The sequence below is a fragment of the Rhinichthys klamathensis genome, unplaced genomic scaffold (genome assembly GCF_029890125.1).
Source record: "Rhinichthys klamathensis goyatoka isolate OS25496 unplaced genomic scaffold, OSU_Roscu_1.1 h1tg000311l_1, whole genome shotgun sequence".
In the NCBI taxonomy this organism is placed as follows: Eukaryota; Metazoa; Chordata; class Actinopteri; order Cypriniformes; family Leuciscidae; genus Rhinichthys; species Rhinichthys klamathensis.
In genome coordinates, this window is record NW_026606829.1 from 784,797 (window position 1) to 805,874 (window position 21,078).

A 21,078-nucleotide genomic window follows, 5' to 3' on the forward strand; every position below is an offset into this window, starting at 1 on the left:
AATAGCCTACATGTAACTTTATAACGTTGCACTCTTTCTATAAGTTATAAATAGCTAGTAAGATAACGTTAATATAACGGTAACTAACGTTACAGTATGTAAGTAATTATTCTAGTGATATATAATGCTAGATAAGGTGTGCTAGTACATTATTTCAGCAACATGACAAGCCAGTGAATTAGCAGGTTTCAATTGTTGCTTAGCAGAGTGCGTGACATTTTATCTACATGTTATGCGGCTAGAGTTGACACCGAGTCAATGGGCTCTGTGTAATTCTTTCTTTTTCGCTTGTTTATCGTAATCAGTCTTTTTCCTTTTACCTAGGGCTGGGACGGTTACCGCATTACCGCAATACCGCGGTCACGTGACTCCAACCGCGGGTCTGAGCTCGTCACCGTCATCACCGCAAAAAAAAAAAAAAAAAAAAAACATTGGCCTGCACATGTGTGCACGTTGTGTCTAATGATATGGATTCATTGATTCTAATGACATGGATTATTTCTAATGATAGTGTGTCTTACATGGATTCAAGGTTTTCTAAACAAAACTTATCAAAAGATGGAGCAAATCCCTTTCGCGAGTTGGGGAGCGCAATGTTCCATGACACATAGCATTACATTCGTATTAGAGATGCGCGGATGGGCTATTATTATTTCATCCGCAACGGAACCGCAGCACAAAACGCATCATCTGTCCGCCATCCATCCGCACCAACGTTTTTTGATCAATTTTCGTTTTTTGAATTTTTTTTATCAGTTTTAAGGTCTATGAGCGATGCAAGGCGCTGCTGCCGCGAGGCTAGAAAGCTCTTGGCTGTTCTAGAAAGGAGACTGCGCATGCAGCAAATATATCTAAAGGCTAAAGTCCCTAGTATAGCCTATTGGCTATGTTGTATCCTCAGAATATCAGCAGTGAACTCCGTCTCCGATGGGCGCACGAGTTTCGGTTAATATATGAGACGAGCTCCAGTTCACGCGCAAGAGATCGCACCGTCGCTTCCACATCGTCCTGATTATATGTCTGCTATATTTGTATAATTCCAGGCAATTAGTTAATGAAACAGTGATTAAAATTAAGATACAATTTATACAAAACGAAATTTAATTTAAAGAAAGGCTTTCTACAAAACAAAACTTAATAAAGTGGTCAAAATCATGTCTGACCCATCTTATGATCCTATCTTACTCATGGTGTTCACTTTTCATATAATCGACATAGATTAAATAAAAAATAACATAATATGTTAACATAAATATGGAATATCATTTTTGTAATTAAGACATGTTGGAAAAGCTGTTCATCTTTCATTTCGTTCAACATCATAATGTATTCTCCTGAAAATGATGAATTCAATGCGAATGTATCTGAGAATATTCTTAAATTAGGAAATCTATTCAGTGATTGGTTCATGCCAAATTACAGCTTAATGAAAATCGGACTCTTTCAAATTGTGCTCGTTTTTTTTCGGATGTAGGTGAAAATATTTAGTCTGTCTAGAAAAAACGCCTTCTGGTGAGTGCGCGGAAGTCTGTCGGGGGGGGGGGGGGGGGGGGGGGGGGGTTGGGTGTTTAAAGCGGTTTACCGCTATACCGCGGGAATATCTTGCTTTTCAACCGCGGTTAGAAAAAATCCATACCGCCCCAGCCCTACTTTTACCTCTTTGTTTTATGAGCAGGTGTCACTCGAGAATTGGCAGTTTAGGTTGTTTCAAATTCTCCGTCATAAGCACAGCTGCAGCACGCCGGCAATCTTGAGTTTGAACGACGGCTCGCGCTGTGCAAGAGAGGGGTGTGATCAGCGCGTACACGAGCGTGATTGACACTGCTAAGACATTCCTCCTGGCTCTGATTGGTTGTTTCTGACCGGGAGCGTGTATTTCTGCAAATGGCAATAGGACCACTGGGAGGAGCCAGAAGAGCTTGATTTTTACACAGATTATCTGTCTCATATTCTACTGTCAGGACATAATGACAGTTTTAACAAATATGTAAAAAATTTTTTTTTATAAAAGTTACCTACAGCAGCTTTAATTCCCGATTAACTAAGTGAAGCCCCACCCTACATTTTTTCTTGTTTGAGAAGCTGTTTCACTCTAGCCGCATTTCCACCGCAGGAACTTTCCCCAGGAACTCGGAACTTTGGGGTGGTACTCGGTGTGTTTAGACCACAGGAACCAGGGTCTAAATGAAATCCCGGGTAAAAAATGTCCCCCTCAGAAAGTCCCTTCTTGCGAGGTAGTACTTTTTTCAAAGTTCAGGAACTTTTGATGTTGGGACTTGGCACTAAAGATGCTGATTGGTTGGGTTCATGTCGCATTTTGATTGGTTGACTCCACGCAGAATTTAATTTTAACGACCATTTTTAAAAATCTGTTAAAAAAAAAGTTCCTGGGACAAATTGTTCTGGGTAATTTCGGTGGAAAGCCGGCTGTATGTCGAAAGAGGGAAACACTGTAGGCTACTTTAACAACTTCCTTTTAATACAAATTTTAAGCTAATCAAGTGCAAATAAGATAAACAAAATAAATCATCTGACTGTACCTGATCCCTTACATGACATATCCATTTATTCCTTATATAAGAGTTTAACATAATGTATTTTAAAAGTGGGAAAAGCTAATTAAATCAGCAGTTTTTTTAATCAGTCTCTGTCATCTAAATTAATCAAAGGCTGGTTTAGAGACACGTGGCAATCAAAAACAAATAAGCAAGTCCCTCATTTCCTACTAGTAAATGACTAATAGACTGTCATATACCATGACAACTATAATAATCATGATAAAACGCTCAAGAATTGGTGAGGGTATATGAACTGGGTCACATGTCCGATGAGTTTCCTTATTCATTTCTCATTCACTGAGAACTCTGTCCTCTTGGATGGAGAGTTCAAGCAAGCAGTTTTCGTCATGTCTCCCAGGACAAGGAGAGGACATCTTCACTGGACAAAAAAAAAAAAAAAACACCCAGTCAGCAGAACGCTGAGCAATGAGCATCTAGGAAGACCTTGTTCTGATTGATCGAAGACACTGTAATAGATTTGAGTTAAATATAGTTCCCTTCCTCTATTGTATAAGCTGCATGCCGTTGTCTTGAACACGGATGTTAGATGCTGTAATTTATCCACTTGACGTCTATTTAGATTAGAAGAAACATTCACTGTCAGGACACAGTGACTTTTCAATTTAAAAAACAAAGAAAATTATTCACTGGCCCCAATTAAAATGTCATAATAAACGGAAAAAAACTAACAAACAGGCAATTACAAGCCATTATTAATCCAACTAATTTATCTGATATACAGTTTCAGAAAGCAAAATGAATCACTCTAAACCAGGCCCAATTAAAAGGGTATATTTGAAGGCATTATTTAGAAGTTGTGACAAGTGACACAAAGCACTTTTCACAGACTAACTACCGACAGTGCTAAATGCCCATCAGTGTAATTATAAGGGTAGCAATATAGTGTTACAGACGCCTCCTTCCTCCCTGACTGGAGACAGTCTATGATTTAAAATGCCACAGATGAGATCTGGGCTGAGGCTGTGTACTCAGAATATTTTAAGTTACTCACTGGCACTAATTAAAAGCAGCAGGTGGTGCTATTTGGGGGAAAAGAAGTGAGACAGTAGAGGAACAAAAGGCGAAAATCCTAACTAACCTGCAACACGCCACATATTTTCACAAGTCTAAGCAACAATAGCCAATAACTCATTTGCTCAAAAATGAGAGGAGACTCAACTTGCAATTGATTTAAATCGAGTTATGTTACCATGTTGCTAAGATAATGGAATGATAAAGCATAAAATGTACACACAAATATTAGGTAAAATAATACATTTCCACTGCCATTCAAAAGTTTGGGGTCAGTACAGTTTATGCAGTAAAGTACAGAATATGTAAATCTGTGCAGCATGCTTTCCTCTCAATAACAAAATAAACAACAAAAATTAGAATACAGCTAGCATTTTTTAAGAAATCATAAGAAAAGCATCTGATCATAGCAACGTGGATATGTTTAGACTCGCTCTGCAATTCAGCACTACAGTAAATTCACTTATATAGAGCACGTTTTACAATAGATTGCTTAAAAGCACGCAGCTTTACAGTATTAGACATGAAAAACGGTGTCAGTGTCCCGTTTCATCCAAAGTACAACTTCATTTTCTACTATAAAGCGACTCTCCAGTGTGTTCGTGTTTTTATCTGCAGATGTCTGATCTCGACGGACTCAACAGAAGAAATAAACCAGATAAGAGTTCTATGTGAAAGAAGGTGGAGCCTCAGCGCACACCTACCTATTACGTAATCACCACCGACCAATGGGAGTTCGAAGGTGTTTACCAGCCAGAGTGGACTTTTCCAGTAAGTTTGCTTTGGCAAGCCATTTCGAACTTCTGAAGCGAACACAAACCGAACTTCATTTTGGCCTGATTTTGTTCAAATTTACGTCATATCAGTTCGTTCTTTGATTTCGCTTGAAGTATATCGGGGCCTTAAGAATGCATTAAATTGCTCAAAAGTGACATTAAAGACATTCATAACGTTCCAGAAGATTTCGAAATAAATTAAATGCTGTTCTTAACTGCTGTTCTGATAATAGGAAATGTTTCTTGAGCAGCAAAAAAGAATAATTTCTGAAGGATCATGTGACTGAGGACTAGAGAAATGGCGGCTGAAAATTCAACTTTACTATCACAGGAATAAATTGCACTTTAAAAACTATTTTATTGATTTTTCAGTACTGAATGAAATATATAAACAGGATTCATTTATAATTAGCATTTTTAGCTTCAGTTTTGGAACTGCAACAGAGTGCATACAACAGTTGACAAAATAAATCTCTCTCTTTCTCTCTTTCTCTGACATCTTTAACCCAAGCTTGTCTTTGCACATCAGAGACAATAGTTTTAATTACGAGCAGAAAGCTTTAAGATGACAGGGCATCAATTCTCACCCATACATCATTGTGCTAATGTGGAACAGAGCCATTTTTGAAAGATCAAATGTGGTTAATTTAATCCCCACCATTTATTCAGGAGAGTACTACTGGAGCTAAAGACATAACACCACTTAGTGGTGCTCTTTAAGTAATCATTCCTCCTTAGCCAACTAATTAACTGCCTGCAATCAACCATATTTGGTTAGAATTTACTCTTGTGTCAAGCTTTCTCCAGTTGCATTTTGAGAGCCTTTTAAGGATTTGTTCAGACTTCCAGCAAAAATCTGGCATGTTTTTAGGAATATTGGCAAACTCTAACCCTAAACGGGGGGTATTAGTGTGGAATATCAAAACATGGAATTCAAACAGGATATTTATCGTTTTATTCCTAAAGCAAATTTTTTTTTCTATAAAAAGCGGGCTTTGCCATAAAAATGTTTTCGAATAAAATATCTTAAAAGAGTGAAACAAAATGAAGGACTTAACACCTCCTACACACGAGGGACAGATCAAAACGAACAACAAACCAGCACAAACATACTGTGTTCAGATGGCTTCACTAACTCCAAACAGAGGGATGCTGAGCTTGGCACGTTCTCCATTCAGCTGAACCCGCTGCCCTCCTAAATGCTAATGCAGAAAGCACAAGAATGGCCTAATGGAGCAGTTTGCAACAACCACTGGAGATTAAGTCCAGTGTGAGGAAAAAAAGTAATTCTGGATCAGACCTTAATCATACAGTAGGTGCTGAAACATTTCCCTGGAAAACCAGCACCTGACAAAGGCATTCGAGGCATGCGGAAACAGTTGGAACATTATTCTGGCAGAAACGAAGGCCATCGAATCCTTAACCCTTCCGGTGCCATATGAAATCTCAGAGGCAGTAAACACAGGTGCCATCTGTCTGAAATGGCAACATGGGATACGTGGCTAATTCATAGTTTCAGTCATGTGACTGCCGCGGAGAACTGGAGGGCAAAATATCCCTTGAATTACAGCACAAGCTTGTTCATTTTTCCATTTGTTTCAAGGAGCAACTTTTTAGATCACCACTCAAAAGAAAAACAAAGATATGTGAACAAACTACAAGTTTTGGGCACTTGCGTTGCAATCAATACAGCACCCGCAGCAGTATTCTGCTGCACATTAAACAATTTAAGTTACGATGAAACAAATTGTGAAGCAAATCCAAGTGTATTACTGAAAAAAATTAAATAAAGAGAGAGGATTCTTAATTTTAAGCATAGTTTGTTTATTGAATGTTGAGGTGTTAAGTAGTTTCTTTAATGTTTTTTCTGTGGGAAAATGGTTAATGTGAAACGTTGCACACTGCATTAAGATTCTGGAGTCATCTACTTGCTGGTACATAGTATGTTATATTAATAAGGTTTAAATTGAATTTGGTCCCCCAATATCACTGTCTAAATTAAATGAGCCATATTAAGCATTTTCTTAATGGTTTTCAAAGGGAAAATGCTTAACATGAAATTTAATGTGCTGCATTCATATAGGCATTGCTGCTTGCCGCAATATACCGTAGCATGCATCATTAATAAGGAACATACAGAATTTGCCCTTTAATAGCACCATCTTAGTACATTAGTTGGTAAAAGCTTAGTACATTAGCTGGTAAAAATAACTAGAGGGCAGCGGAGGAAAGCCTTGTTTTGCCCTCCAGGTTTGACGTCACGTGAAGACTATGTGCACCAGTGAGCTTCAATTTGTTCGCTGATGATATGATACAGGCTATATATTTAATCATCAAACACTACACCTCTGCTTTGCCTTAACCTGTGCTCCAAAATTAGCTAAATCATATCATATCATTTCAATTAAAAAAAAAGTTAGTGTGAGGGGGGCAAGAGCTGATCCTCTACCTGACTCCATCTTATCCTGATGCAACTTTTCAGACAAAACGTAAGTGAGGACTCACAATCGATTTAAACTAACCACAGATTTCTGCTGTAAGTACCAAGTTAAAAATCATCCACCATCAAGCACAATGAATATTAAGGGAGCAATAGGTGATCTGGGAAATGCTAACTTTAGCCTGCTAGCATTGAAAGCATATGATTCCACCCTCCCTGCAAATCGCCATCCAAAGCCATGCCTCTTCCAAAACACATGAACACGCTAAAAATGGGGAGTTCGGATAATTGTACTGACTTGGATCTTTAAATTTCGTTCATCAAAATGAACTAATCTTTTTTCGAGTCATTTCATTAATTTCAGCAGAATGTATTTAAAATGTTACATGTTAGCCAAATTCCCCAAACACATCAAATGTTTATCGCATTTAGAATAAGAAAAAAATTGTAATGCAAGGAAAAGGTCAAATTATGAGAATTATTATACGATTAATTAATTTATCTTGGTCTTCAGGCTATGCAGTCTGTTAGTTTACCTCACCTCCCGAAGCTGTTCGTTCATCCCGTGACATCCTCATAAACTGAGCTTTGCAGTCTGTAGTATCAGATACAGAATTGATTAGTTCACGTTTCAAGTCTATCGACTTCGGGTTCGAGTCATTCGTTCATCACGTGACAGCAACATAAGCTGAGCTATGCAGTCGGTACTGGATACAGAATGACTTCAGGTTCGAGTCATTCGTTCATCACACGACAGAAGAATCAGACCCGAAGACTCGAGAGGTGAACTAATCATTTATCTTTCCGGTACTGACAGCATAGCCTCTATGGGACTGACAGGAAGAACGAAAGACTCTGACCCGAACCCGAAGACTCGAGAGATGAACTAATAATTTCTGTTTCCAGTACAGAACCTATTGGATGTTGCGCATGCGCAGTCAACACAAAATGAACGAATCACTCTCTGAGACAATTCGGAGGTCCAGAGTCATATTAAAGATTCGTTCAACAAATCGTTCATGACCGACCCATCACTAGAACACGCACAGACCAGAAGCGAGACGAACAGGCCAGGGACAGCGTTATTGGATTATATCATGATGTGTCATTCACTGGTGAGAAAACTTTACAGTACAGTGAGTAACAGTACTACAATAACGAACGTAAACAACTGTTTGCCTGCCATTCTCCCTCTGTCTAAACAGTGTACGTGAACGTGCTGATTATGTATGATGTCTGCGTGAACAGGCTGTGCAGTGATATGCAAACACACGTTGACTTACAGGGAACACATGCCTTCATTTCCTTCAGACCGAACATTGTATGGTCCTACGCCTTCCACAGACGATATTTATAAAAATACATTAAGACTGCTTAACATAGTGTTTGCTATCAGGATATGAGGAGATTTTCAACCATCATAACAAAAAAAAAATTCTGTGTAGAATCTCCTATTGCACCTTTAAAGACCCCCAAGTTTCAAAACACACCTCATCAGATGCGGTTTCTTAAGAGGGTAGGTCTACGTCCTTTGGTCCACTAATGATGCAACGCTGTGCTTTGAGTATCAGAGTCTCGTCCATTATTCCTTGACATGTGGGAGGGGGGTGTGAACTAATCAAAGACAGCACATGGCTCAGCTCCCACAGGACTGACAATAATAATAGGTCATCTCACAGCATCACCCGGCTCACTTACGATAAGGAGGGATAATTCAATGTTAAACCTGTCATGCTAGATAAAGGAAGACTGTTTCCTTAGAAATGGGCGGCAGTGGTGTTTTTACTCAGCTAACTGATGTTTGAAGAGATCTTTATTCTTCGCAAACTAACGCTAATAAAAAAAGTTAAGTGTATGTCGCAAGATACAACAGCAATTGGTTTAATTTCAGCTTTTGGTCTTTTTTTGAGTCTAATGGCATTTTAGATGTGTCAAATGGAATTTAAAATCTAAAAGTCTTCATGCTAGTATTCCAAAATAAATAACTTTCTTTAAAACGCACAAATGTGACTCAGTCAGAATTAACTTTTAAAGCTGCATTTACATTGGTCAAATCAAGGGCAAACAATTAAGATACAGATTAAACGGATTTACAGATTAACAGTGACATAGAGATATAGGTTATGATTGTACTGATTAGATCATCTAAAGTACCTAAAAGGATTTACCTGATTAAAACATGTTCCTGTATCAACATTCTTTTGTTGGACCGGCAACATTCCTATTAATGACTGAGTGTGTTGACTTTACATGCGTAAGAATATTTCAATGTTTATCAGAATTTTGTCATATTTTCTGACAATCTACAATCATGTAAAATAATGAAAGTGAATGGCCAAACCAGAGTAAGCTGTCAGTCACCACTCTTTTGGATATTCAAAAGATTCAAGAGCTTAAAGTTATGAGTAAACATGAATGTTGCTCCAGAAACAACAAATGGATGTTGAGGGGGAAACCAGACGCGATCGTGTCACCTGGCGTCAACAGAAACTACGTATCCGTGTGCCAAGCAAGAGGAATTCCAAACAATACAGTTTGTTTACAAAACAATAGACCAACGCTACTTTTGCGTCGTCGAAGGGTAACGCCCCCTTTTGGGGGAAAACAAACGGATTCCCCTGAGAACAGAACTCGCTCCAAATCTGCTAAGTTTCTTGATAGCAAAAATGGCACAAACTTAAAGAAGCTACTGTATACGGGGTTACAGAGGTGTCCCTTTGAAATGGTCGAAACCTGGATTAATGACCCCACGCAGTGGCCAAAAATGGACAATTCAGACATCTAACGTTACCACCATCTCGTGGAATCACCAAGTAAATAACGTTAGCCTATTTTTTTTGTGTCATTAACACACTCACAGTATGACAAACTAGACGATGAGGCCATGTCACTTGTATCATATTTAACTTGGTTTAAGCTATTGACATAGTTGTGTTGTCGACTAGCTATACTAACGTTAGTTAGAAAGACGAAGCTGCTAGCAGCTAACGTTATGTGATTAGCTCTCACTAGGCACGCTACCTTGGCTGTTAACTGATTTTACTGTTGAAATAGGCCTAGTGGCAGGCTAGGGCTAAAGTGGACTTGGCTGGTTTCTGCTTGTGTCTAAATTGCTTTAGGCCTATAACTTTTCGACGAGCACTGCTCTGGGCTACATGTAACAACATGAACGGCAGTAGATCAAGCCTTCTAGGCTAGATAGGATAGCGTAATGTCACAACATCCAATTTGATAGCCCCGTACATACATAGGTCCTATACATATTCTGCCGTACACTGTAAACCTTTTTACAACTTTCAAAGTCCTAGCACTTTCTAGACACAAGCAGAAACCAGCCAAGTCCACTTTAGTCCTAGCCTGCCACTATTTCAACAGTATAGTATAGCTAGTCGACAACAAAACTATGTCAATAGCTTAAATCAAGTTAAATGTGATCCAAGTGACATGGCCTCGTCGTCTAGTTTGTCATACTGTGAGTGTGTTAATGAAAAAAAAAAATAGGCTAACGTTAGCTGCTACTTACTTGGTGATTCCACGAGATAGTGGTAACGTTAGATGTCTGAATTGTCCATATTTGGCCACTGCGTGGGGTCATTAATCCAGTTTTCGACCATTTCAAAGGGACACCTCTGTAACCCCGTATCCAGTAGCTTCTTTAAATACCGCTCACGGTCCTCGGCCGGCAAAGAGAGTGTGTATGTTTGTGCCTTTTAAGAAACTTTGCAGCTCTAGAGCGAGTTCTGTTGTCAGGGGAATCCGTTTGTTTTCCCCCAAAAAGGGGCGTTACCCTTCGATGACGCAAAAGTAGCGTTGGTCTATGCGTTGACGTAAAATGTATTTTGGTGTTCCTTGTGCTAAACTTAAATGTAAACATCGATCTTAATAGCATTCAAAACAAAACACTCAAGTTGTGGTAACATATTTGCAATATGTAAATCTAAATTAACAGGACAAGGTTTATAGTTGCGTCCCAAATGACACACTATACACTACTTATGCACTATGTATATCCAATATACTATGTGTGATGTACTGTATATCCTATTTACTGATTCTCTATATAGATCAGTGGTGTGATTGTGAACACACTACTCGCACTATTTATACTAAAAAATATCATAGAATAGTGCATAAGTATGCAAATTGGAACCCACCTCAGGTTTTATCTGATGATGATCCTAACAAAGTAATTTGTGTGTAATGGGTGGAGCTAGAAGGTCCCTACCCATAACTGTATCCCTCCACCCATTAGATCCATTAGATAGGTGAAACTGAACTAAGGCTGCGTCCAAAATCACATAGTCTCTTGAGAAGGTACTTATTTTGAACAAGTAATTACTTCACAACCTCTAAAATGTTCTATAGTATGAATGTGTAGTATGGATGTAATCCTACAATACAAAATTCCCCATGCTGTCATTATCATGTGACCTGATAGTAAAGTGTGCGCAATTCAGAATCTCGCCGAAGTAGTAGGTCAGCCGTGTACTTTTTTGCCTATTCATTTACGAGTACTGTGATTTCAGACAAACTTATTTTTTCACATAATGTTTTTGGCCTACTAGTATGTAAGCATGAGAATCGCATATACTCTCGAATTGTTACTTATTTTGAAAACGTAGGCTAATTACTTCACGACCGCTAAAAAAGAATGTTCTATATAGTATGAGTCTGCAGTATGAATGTAATCTGGACGTTGTCATTATCATGTGACCTAACAGTGTCAGTGGCTTCGCCGTTTACAAATCCTCTGCCGTTCACAAAGTGTCCATCATATGCACACTTCAGAATCTCATCAGAAGTAGTAGGTCATCCGGGTACATTTGCCAACTCTTTAATGAGTACTGTGAATTCAGACAAACTTATTTTGTCACATACTGTTTTTCGCCTACTTATATAGAAGGGAAGTATGGCATTTCGGATGCAGCCCAGGTCAAGCTTAACCAATGACGTTCAGAGAGGGAAAGCTGGACGTCATCTGGCTCTGCAGTGAGCACCACTTGGATAAGTGCGAGAACGCCATACTGTTGCTATGGCTACAACGCGATTTTGGTTACAGAGCTTGTAATCTAACTTTTGTGGTTACTGAAATATTTGAAAGTCCAACATATATATGTTTAAAATGTATACATACTTTCAATATCAACCCACTCAACTTTTTGTTTAGACTTCCATTGGTGGGGATTTTTAAGACTCCCCCACCGCACCCTGTCAACATTGTACACCATCTGCGTCCTAACACCTGATTGCCTTTTAATATTACATTAAATATTACATTAAACGATTAGCCTTTTATTCATTTAACACAATCGATGTAGGGCTAAACAGTTTTTTCACCATTTAATGGTGGTCATCGATTAAACAAATCATTTCAAGTGCGGATGATAAAATGAAAATAAGAAAAACACGTTTATAGTGAGTTTCTTACCTTATCTCGACGCGTTTGCCCTGTAGTTTTTTAGCTGGTGAACTCTGGAGGAACGTTTCCTGTGTGCGTTCCTTCCTTCCGTCCTTCCTTCAACACCTAACGGGACAGGTAGCCAACAACTGACACAGCAACTCAATCAAGGATATTAAAAGAATATGAGACTAACGTAAATTCAAAGTGCAACGGCAGACACGAGAAGCAATTTGAAAAACAATAAAAAGTGTCTGAACTAAAAGGGCATGCAGTTTGTTAGCTGGGCTCCGGGCGGTCTTTGTGTGTACCTGCGCTCGTGCTTCTGGCAGACAGTGAGACAGCACAGAGAGCTGTCCTGCCGCTAGCTTATGGGCGGGGCCAAATGCTGCTTTGTCTTATTGTGCTCCCTACTGTCCAGTTGAAGGAGTCAAATTTTCAATGCAATGCCATGAGCTAAAAATATAAAATTTGTTGTTTTATTCAGTGTATGTATCATTCATTTGTAAATTACTTTCTTAATCGTAAACTGTCAAAGAAAAAAAAACATAATTTGCATAGTTTAAAAAAAGAATTTGACCAATATAGAGGAAGGAACTCAAGTGTAGGAGTGAATTATTACAAAAAATAATATAGTCCTTACTCTGTTTTATTTTATTTTTTTAATGCTTTTAATGTAATACTTATATAGGTCTTGTGTACACTTATTTCTAACTTATTTCATTATCTTTTTTTATATTCTTAAGGCATTTGACCCTCTGCTCTTTGCATGTCGGTCAAAAAAGACAGAAAAAAAATATTTCAATGAAATTAATGTACTATATTTTAGTTTTATAATGTTTTTTATTTAATATTTTGTTATTTTAGGGGATTTTATGGGACTAATTTATATTTACACTGTATTTATAATCAATTTATTCACTTTTTGAGCATAGACCTGAAAAATGAAATGTCGTAAATCTTCTTTAAAAAAGAACTTAAAAAGGTTACAGATTTGTATGTTTATTGTCATGAAAAATGCACAAAAATACTATTTAAAATTTGTATATGAAATATATATTTTCAAAAAAACGTTTTTCTCTAAAACTGCAAGAAAATCCAAGCCATGAATCTAAACAAGTTGTGTTCCAGATTTGAGCTTGATATCTCAAAACAATTGCTTTCAGTAAGAGTTTGTTTGGCCGCAGTACCAAAAGTTTTCACTAGATGAAATTCGTCTCCCATTAATTTCCAATGTGGTCTTTTTTGACCGAGAGGAGCACAAGTGTCAGTGTGAGGAATTTTTTTCAGGGCCATTTTTTAATCATGTCCATGATTTTTGTGTACAGTAGCAAGTGCCAAAACCTAAACCTAAAAATAAAAAGTAAAATTGTTCAACAATTCTTCTAACTGTGGAAAAATGTAAAAACTGTTAGTGAAGAACCCAGACTAAAAACTAGTCTGTTGTTTAGGTTGCAGCAGAGCAGGGTAATCCCTGCCCAGACATTTTAGGACCTGTTCAAATAAAGTGGACACCTATCCTCTAATCAGCTCATTCATCTCCAAACTCTGTTGTAGCCTACTTGTGGATCTTTATTTTCAGTAGCTAACAGGAGCTAAACAAAAGTTTTAAAATACCAAACCCCAAATACCAATTTCATTTTATTTAAAGAGGGAAAAGGAAAGGAACATGACCCATGAATTTGAGAAAGCCAGCAGCACTGTATTATTCAACCGCTTTCTTTTATCGCCATCTAGTGATCAACATGGTGTAGGCAGGGTGAAAAAAAGGAAGTTTTGAGTTATGCAACTTTTTGTTCCTATTTCAAAGGCAAGGTTATCTGAATAATTACCTCAAAACCTAAAACATACCAAGCCACATTTTGGGATTAACACCTTAAGTACTATTGTGACTTCAATTTGTAAAAGTGACTAAGGTCACAGCCAATTAGCCTACTCCTTATCCTTGATGACTAAGAGCCTGTTCATTAAAGGCCCAGACATTGAAGGGAATTACTCCTCATCAGTCTGAGCAAAGATTGTGTTCCTTAGTCACGACAGAGCCAAAATCATACTCAATAACTCTCACCTAACCTAACTAACGCACAAACTGTGAGGAGGTTTGCCTACATTTTGCTTTTATTTTCCTACGACATAGGCTACATATTACGTTAGAGTGGTATAAAAACCGCACCCATGTGTACATACAATAATGTACATACAATAAACGACAACTAGCCTATATAAAGATAACTTTAACGATAATAAACACTCGTGCACACCAGCGGACGATATCGCGCGTGCTACCTATGCGTTTGTCATGCCACTTTAAATGCTCGAGCTCTTTATAACAGGGTGGATTTTGATTGGCTGTCAATGTTTTTACCGTTCATCAGCTGGGAAAAAATCGTTCTGAAAGTAATTTCAACGATGTCGTTTCTCTGCGAAGCTTTCATTATAGTTGTGGTGTGGACTCTGTCACTCTGCTATTCTTTTATAGGCTATTCGATCTTTAGTTATCGTGCTATGTGCTTGGTGTGAACAGCCTTAAGAAATAATTTTGTCTTGCAAAAAAATTGTGCCTCTTAAAAAAGACACAAAACAAAAAACAAATAGGGGTTCCAGATCAGTCTAACTACATGATGAAAACCGTTGGATTGCTGCAATGATAAAACAACACAATTCCATTTGTGGTAGCCTATTTTGTAGGCTTTGATTTGTATGAATTCAGGTAGGAAATTAATTATCTAAAAAATAATCTGTTTTGCACATAAACCAAACAAAAGGAGTCTGTTTCTCTTACTGAAATCTCTTTTCCTACTTATTTAATGAGACATTAAAGACATACGCAACACTGCAATAAGTTACATCAGCTTTTGAGAAGTAATTTAGCTCACATCTTACATCATACATGTTTGGCACAGCCCCCCAGTTCAGCCCATAACTCAATGACTGCTTTGTGCAGATTTTCTGAGGTTCCATAGCATATTACTTTAAACCGATAACTAACAAGCAATTGTGCTACTGTAGCAAGCAAGACATCTGATTCATGCAATACTGAAGTGCTGATGGAACTGAGAGGTTTAAAGAGACTCCAGTAAACAGATTGTCATTAGCAGCAGCACCACATGTTTGAACAAGACATACCACACACAGGTGGTCAGTGCACAAAACACATGCTTTTGTGCTGATCAGGCATTTAGAAATTTACCTAATAAAAATCTGACAATTTTAGAGCAATTTGAGAGCTTTTTTTTATCTTTAATGTATTTCTGATGCACATTCAATGCATGGATTGCTCATTTACACAAAGAAAGAAAAAAAGAAAGAAAGTAGCTTTTTTTAAGTGGACTGTATGCCTTTTCAGGAATTTATGGTTTAACCCAGCAGCATGGGTGTGTGTATCATTAGGGGTCAGAAAAAAGGCAACAAAGTGGGTAAATTAGGTAATTGTGTTGTAAATGCATTTGACAAAAAAGGTAAAAGTTGCATAAAGAAAAAGTGATTAGGATAGCAAAAGAGCACAGACCTATAAGCTCAACAAAACAAAAAATGTAAAAAAAGACTGATTACCACAACATTCAGAAAAAGCTCAGTAAAATAATAAAAGTTAGTTTCGAATGTAGCCATTCCTGCACCACACCCACGGCCTGGAAAAGAATTCACGGTTTGACGTGGCAGTGTTGGGGGAGGATGTGAGCTGGGGATGTGAGCATGTCTCTGCATCCCCCGACAGAAGAATCTAGAAGGAATGTTGACAAAGATGGAAAACTCCGCAATTAAAACAGTTATTTTATATATCCTGAAGTTATTTGTGTAGTTTATCGACAAACAGTCTGTTTAAACTATAGCATAAAAGGCACATTCTGTTCTGCAAAACACTGCCAACTCAGCAGAGCAAATCTGGGCTCAGTGGTAAAATGCAACACATTATCATCTTCCATTACACACTTGATGCCAATATGATTTTTCGTAGGTTTTAATAAAAACGACACTTGTTTAGTTGCAGAGGTCAGCTCATTTTTCTGCCGATTTCAGAAGGCTTTAGGACCATGCAGTGGTGGAATGTCAGAGTTGTGGTCATTGGATCCAGAGGGAGGGCTCTCCCAACTTCTCCAGGAAAGCCAGACATCCTCATTTGAATAGCCCAGCTCCAGCTTCTAGAAGTTTCTTTCCCGGACTATAAAGGCCTCTGCTTCAAACACTCTGCAGCAAAGCAGCATCCGAGAAAAGAAGAGGAGCACATCCGAGAAAAGAAGAGGACATCTGAGATAACAAGAGGAGCACATCTAAGAAAAGAAGAAGAACACATCCAAGAAAAGAAGATAAACACATCCAAACAGCTGTCCAAGGTAATATATTAATATTTATTTAAATTTGGAATGGCTTTATTTTGTATGCTAAAAAGGCTGCTGCACACAGGGTCAGAGAATCCTTTTTTTTTTACTCTTATTACAAGTAAAAAAAAACCTAGTTTTTTTTTTTTTTTTTTTTTTACTTCTTTTGCATTTTTAAAATGTATTTACTTGCAACTTAATCCATAATCAACTACGGTTGGTAATGATTTAGGGGGAAACAAATTTATTTACTTTTGTCATCTTATGCAAAACTAGTCAAAAGTTTATATGCATTGCACAGTTATAGGATGTGTAATATTAATTGTTTTATATATATATATATATGTTTAGTTTCTTCTTAGTGATGCAAATTTGTGCAATTGTTTTTCTTTTTTTCTTTACACTAAACTGTAAAGAGTGATCAAATTGTTCCATTGGGAGTGGTTTTATGCTATCACTCAATCAGTGCAATTCACATGCGGGTCTACTGTGGAAGTTCTGATTGGTTGAAAGTTTCTCCCAAAGATCTTCTAACCAATAAGAAGAGTCTACGTGTCTTTCTTTCTCTGTGTGCATGAAGTAGGCAGCAGCAGAGCAGACTTCTCAAACTTCTGCTTCAAATCGATCCTTAATTAGGACGAGAAGCGAGGAGTTCAAGTCACTGATTTTGTGACTTTGTTTTGCACTATAACCAATGTACATAAATATATTTTTGTGTAGATTACCCAAATGCACCTCTTGTCTTTCAGAGTGAAAATCGCAATCGTTGACAACTATGAATATGAAAACGTATCAAGGTATCACAGATGATAAAAAGCAACATACAAAGAAGAAAAAAATATGTGAATAATCAACCACGCTGACTTACATCTTTTGCTTGATAAGGACACATCTTACAACCAACTTTACCCTCAAGCATAGTTTTAAATCGTAATTTCAACATGCAACGTAATCTCTATCTTTACCAAATAAGCAGGCTCATGCATTCCTGTCTGATTAGTCATTGCCGTTGCTTTTGTTTAACTCGTTTGACCTAGAAATCATGGCCTACAAGCATAATTTCTGTAGGTTTACCAATTTAGGGTACATATATATATATATATATATATATATATATATATATATATAACTTAAATTAAAAGACAAAATTATTTCAAACTGATATAAAACTCATGAACAAACTATTTACTATGCAGCCTTTTGTTCCTAAAACAAACACATAGACATTTTAAAATTAGCATTGGTGAAGAATTGGTGAATTTCCACTCAGTATCACTGATCTCCCCTCTTCTCCTCTAGGCTTTCGTTACTACCCAAAAATACAGCAAGCATGTGGGCGTCCAACCTCATTGCTCTATGCCTTTTGGCTGTGGCCGTGTCCGGTGAGGACAAAAAGCTGAGTACCCATGCAACCTCCATGGCAGACACCAGCGCAAACCTGGCCTTCAATCTCTACCACAACATCGCCAAAGAAAAGGGACTTGACAACATCCTCATCTCTCCTGTGGTGGTGGCCTCCTCTCTGGGCATGGTAGCCATGGGAGGCAAATCCTCCACTGCGTCCCAGGTGAAGAGCCTATTGAAGGCTGACGCCCTGAAGGACGACCATCTGCATACAGGCCTATCCGAGCTTCTGAGTGAGGTGAGCGACCCCCAGGCCCGCAACGTCACGTGGAAGATCAGCAACAGGCTGTACGGCCCCAGCTCTGTCAGCTTCGCAGAGGACTTCGTCAAGAATAGCAAGAAGCACTACAACTACGAACACTCGAAGATCAACTTCCGTGATAAGAGAAGTGCCATCAACTCCATCAATGAGTGGGCTGCCACCTCCACTGCCGGAAAGCTGCCAGAAATTACCAAGGATGTGAAAAACACAGACGGTGCTATGATCGTCAATGCTATGTTCTTTAAACGTAAGCATTTATGTTGGCTCTTTAAAATGAATATAGATATTTACTTGTATAGTTTTAGGAATGTATTTAATTATTCAATTATATTTATTAATTTAAATCATTTTAAAATTATTAATAAAAAAAAAAAAAAAATAAGTTGGAATGGACATTCACTCTGATCTAGTTCCAGGAATGTCCATAAAATTATATTATAATGATTACATAATAAATGATATTTAATTATTGATCTCAGAGAGAGCCAGGCAAAAATAACAAGAAAACACAGTACTGACTAAAAATGTTAATGTTTGGTTCTGTTTCCACAGCCCACTGGGATGAGAAGTTCCACCACAAGATGGTTGATAACCGTGGTTTCCTGGTTTCCCGCTCTCACACGGTCTCTGTTCCAATGATGCATCGCACGGGTAAAACCAGAAGCTTATCTTAAAGTCTCTTACCGTAGATCTACTACCTACAAAAGAACTCAACAGTATTTAACTTGGCCTTTTACAGGCATCTACGGCTTCTATGAAGACACACAAAACAAGCTGTTTGTGGTCAGCATGCCTTTGGCACATAAGAAGTCCAGCATGATTTTCATCATGCCCTACCACGTGGAGCCTCTGGAGAGACTGGAGAAACTGCTCACTCGCCAGCAGCTGGACACCTGGGTCGGCAAGCTAGAGGAGAGAGCCGTCGCCATCTCACTGCCTAAAGTTAGCATGGAAGTCAGCCACGACCTTCAGGTGAATCATTTTGCTATATAGCTGGTTGCAAACCACAACTAACATGTTATGCATGATGTATGAGCTTCTTTTTCCTTGCTTTGCAGAAACACCTGGGAGAACTTGGTCTCACCGAGGCTGTGGACAAGTCTAAAGCTGACCTGTCCAACATTTCTGGCAAGAAAGATCTTTACCTCGCCAATGTCTTCCATGCCTCTGCCTTCGAGTGGGACACAGAAGGAAACCCATTTGACTCCAGTATTTATGGTAGTGAGAAGATCCGGAACCCCAAGCTCTTCTACGCCGACCATCCCTTCATTTTCCTTGTGAAAGACAACAAGACCAACTCCATCCTTTTTATTGGCAGGCTTGTTCGGCCTAAGGGTGACAAAATGAGAGATGAATTATAACTTTTAGGCTATTTGAATTCTGTTTTAGGGGGTTTTAAAATGGTATTATTGTTGTTCATGATGTGACTATTACCTCATGAGCCCATTCCAATGGATTATCTGCGTTTAGACAATCTAAGTCAACCTGTCAGTACAAAAACATTGTTTTAAGGAGATTGGTGATCTGATTCAGGAGCAATGCAGTCCTATAGGTGAGGAATTGGAACCCCACAAATGTATACAAAGGTTTGACATCAATTAGTTAATGTGCATTATTCAATCAGACACTATGCTTACATTAAGTGTAGTGCCATTGATGTTAAGCTGTAGTATTGTGGTACTATTTAAGATTGTGCTTGTAGAAGCCCTCTTTATGAGCATGTGAGATCTGTGTAGGGTTTGCCTTATCTTTAACGTTTAAAGGGAAAAGGTAGTCCTATGCAAGTGTTCCTCAAGCACAATAGGTTCTCTGTTTTCACTTCCATCAAGATTTTTTGACTCCTGCACTGATGCCTTTCTTCTAAATTCTCCATTTTGTTAGATGTCATGTTTCATTGTCTTTACCATATCTTTTGAGAAAGTGTGCTAATTTTAAAAAAATCAATTTTCCTTCTGTTTGTTTTTTCAATAAACTGAAATGAAAAAAATATATTTTGTCCTTTATTTTTATTATATGTTTTAAGTAATGCTTCAAATAAATAAATACATAAAATATAATAATAAAATAAAAGTCACACTGTCATGAATGACTGAAAATCAATAATGACAGATGAAGGCACAGCACATTGTCATTGCTCTGTCAAGCCTTATAGTTTAATCCGAGTCATTCCGCCTGGTTTGATGTGGCAAATTCCTTTGTGTGCTGGAATGTGGAGCTTCATCTGTGTGTTTATTCCACTGAGGGCTTAAATTGTTGTCTCACCTCCTCACCTGTTGAGAGTCACAGATTTCCCAGACAGCCTGCTGTCTTTATGGCACCACCATAAACCACAAAGAAAGAGCACATTTGATGTGGGAAATCAGTTACTTCCTTTCACACTAGCAGATCCATCCTGTAGGCTGAATGTGTTAATGAGTGGACGTATACAAAGGACGGGTTAGAGGCTGGAGTGAAGGGCTCTCATGGTGATATGGCCAATCGGGAAAGGTTAAAGAAATAGCCAAAGATGAGATTTGATCACGATAATTAACCAATGCGTAAACATTGTCAGGATAACGCTGCAGACTTAATGTAATATGCAGCAGTTTATAAATGAAAGCAACTTTTTTAAGGGATAGTATGATTAAAGAGAATATCCAGCCTACTAAATGTACGGGAGCTAACTGTAGGACTACAGTGCAAAAACCTTTGTAACAGGGACATCTTGTGGTAAGCAACAAAACTGCATGCAGACAAGACGTCCTGATTGTCTCGAACATTTTGTTAGTTATTATAAATGCTATAAAATAAAATTTTCTCATCAAAATATGATGGAACGACAGACGCACGATCACGACATAACTATACTATAATAACCTAAAACAACTTCAACTTTTCTGTAGGCCTATCAGG

At 38.0% G+C, this 21,078-nt stretch overlaps 2 protein-coding genes across 6 annotated transcripts in view; one reads left to right on the forward strand and one right to left on the reverse strand.

Moving 5' to 3' along the window:
- gdpd5b (glycerophosphodiester phosphodiesterase domain containing 5b) overlaps positions 1 to 12,528 on the reverse strand; it is a 57,896-nt gene extending 45,368 nt beyond the window's left edge. For all 4 annotated transcript variants that reach the window (XR_008809504.1, XR_008809503.1, XM_056271117.1 and 1 more), the window contains exon 1: positions 12,235 to 12,528. The gene's annotated coding sequence lies outside the window, so the exon portion shown is untranslated. The remainder of the gene's footprint in view (positions 1 to 12,234) is intronic.
- Positions 12,529 to 16,495: 3,967 nt separating this feature from the next.
- serpinh1b (serpin peptidase inhibitor, clade H (heat shock protein 47), member 1b) lies at positions 16,496 to 20,148 on the forward strand. 2 transcript variants are annotated; one of them, XM_056271137.1, is made up of 6 exons: positions 16,496 to 16,535; positions 17,270 to 17,317; positions 17,820 to 18,433; positions 18,739 to 18,837; positions 18,926 to 19,158; positions 19,245 to 20,147. In XM_056271137.1, the coding sequence occupies exons 3-6, from the start codon at positions 17,851 to 17,853 to the stop codon at positions 19,545 to 19,547; spliced, it is 1,218 nt and encodes a 405-aa protein (XP_056127112.1). In that variant the 5' UTR covers positions 16,496 to 16,535; positions 17,270 to 17,317; positions 17,820 to 17,850; the 3' UTR covers positions 19,548 to 20,147. The 2 variants fall into 2 exon arrangements, with proteins under 2 accessions (XP_056127112.1, XP_056127111.1); XM_056271136.1 differs by lacking the exon at positions 16,496 to 16,535 and having other exon boundaries at positions 17,168 to 17,317; positions 19,245 to 20,148.
- Positions 20,149 to 21,078: the final 930 nt, after the last annotated feature.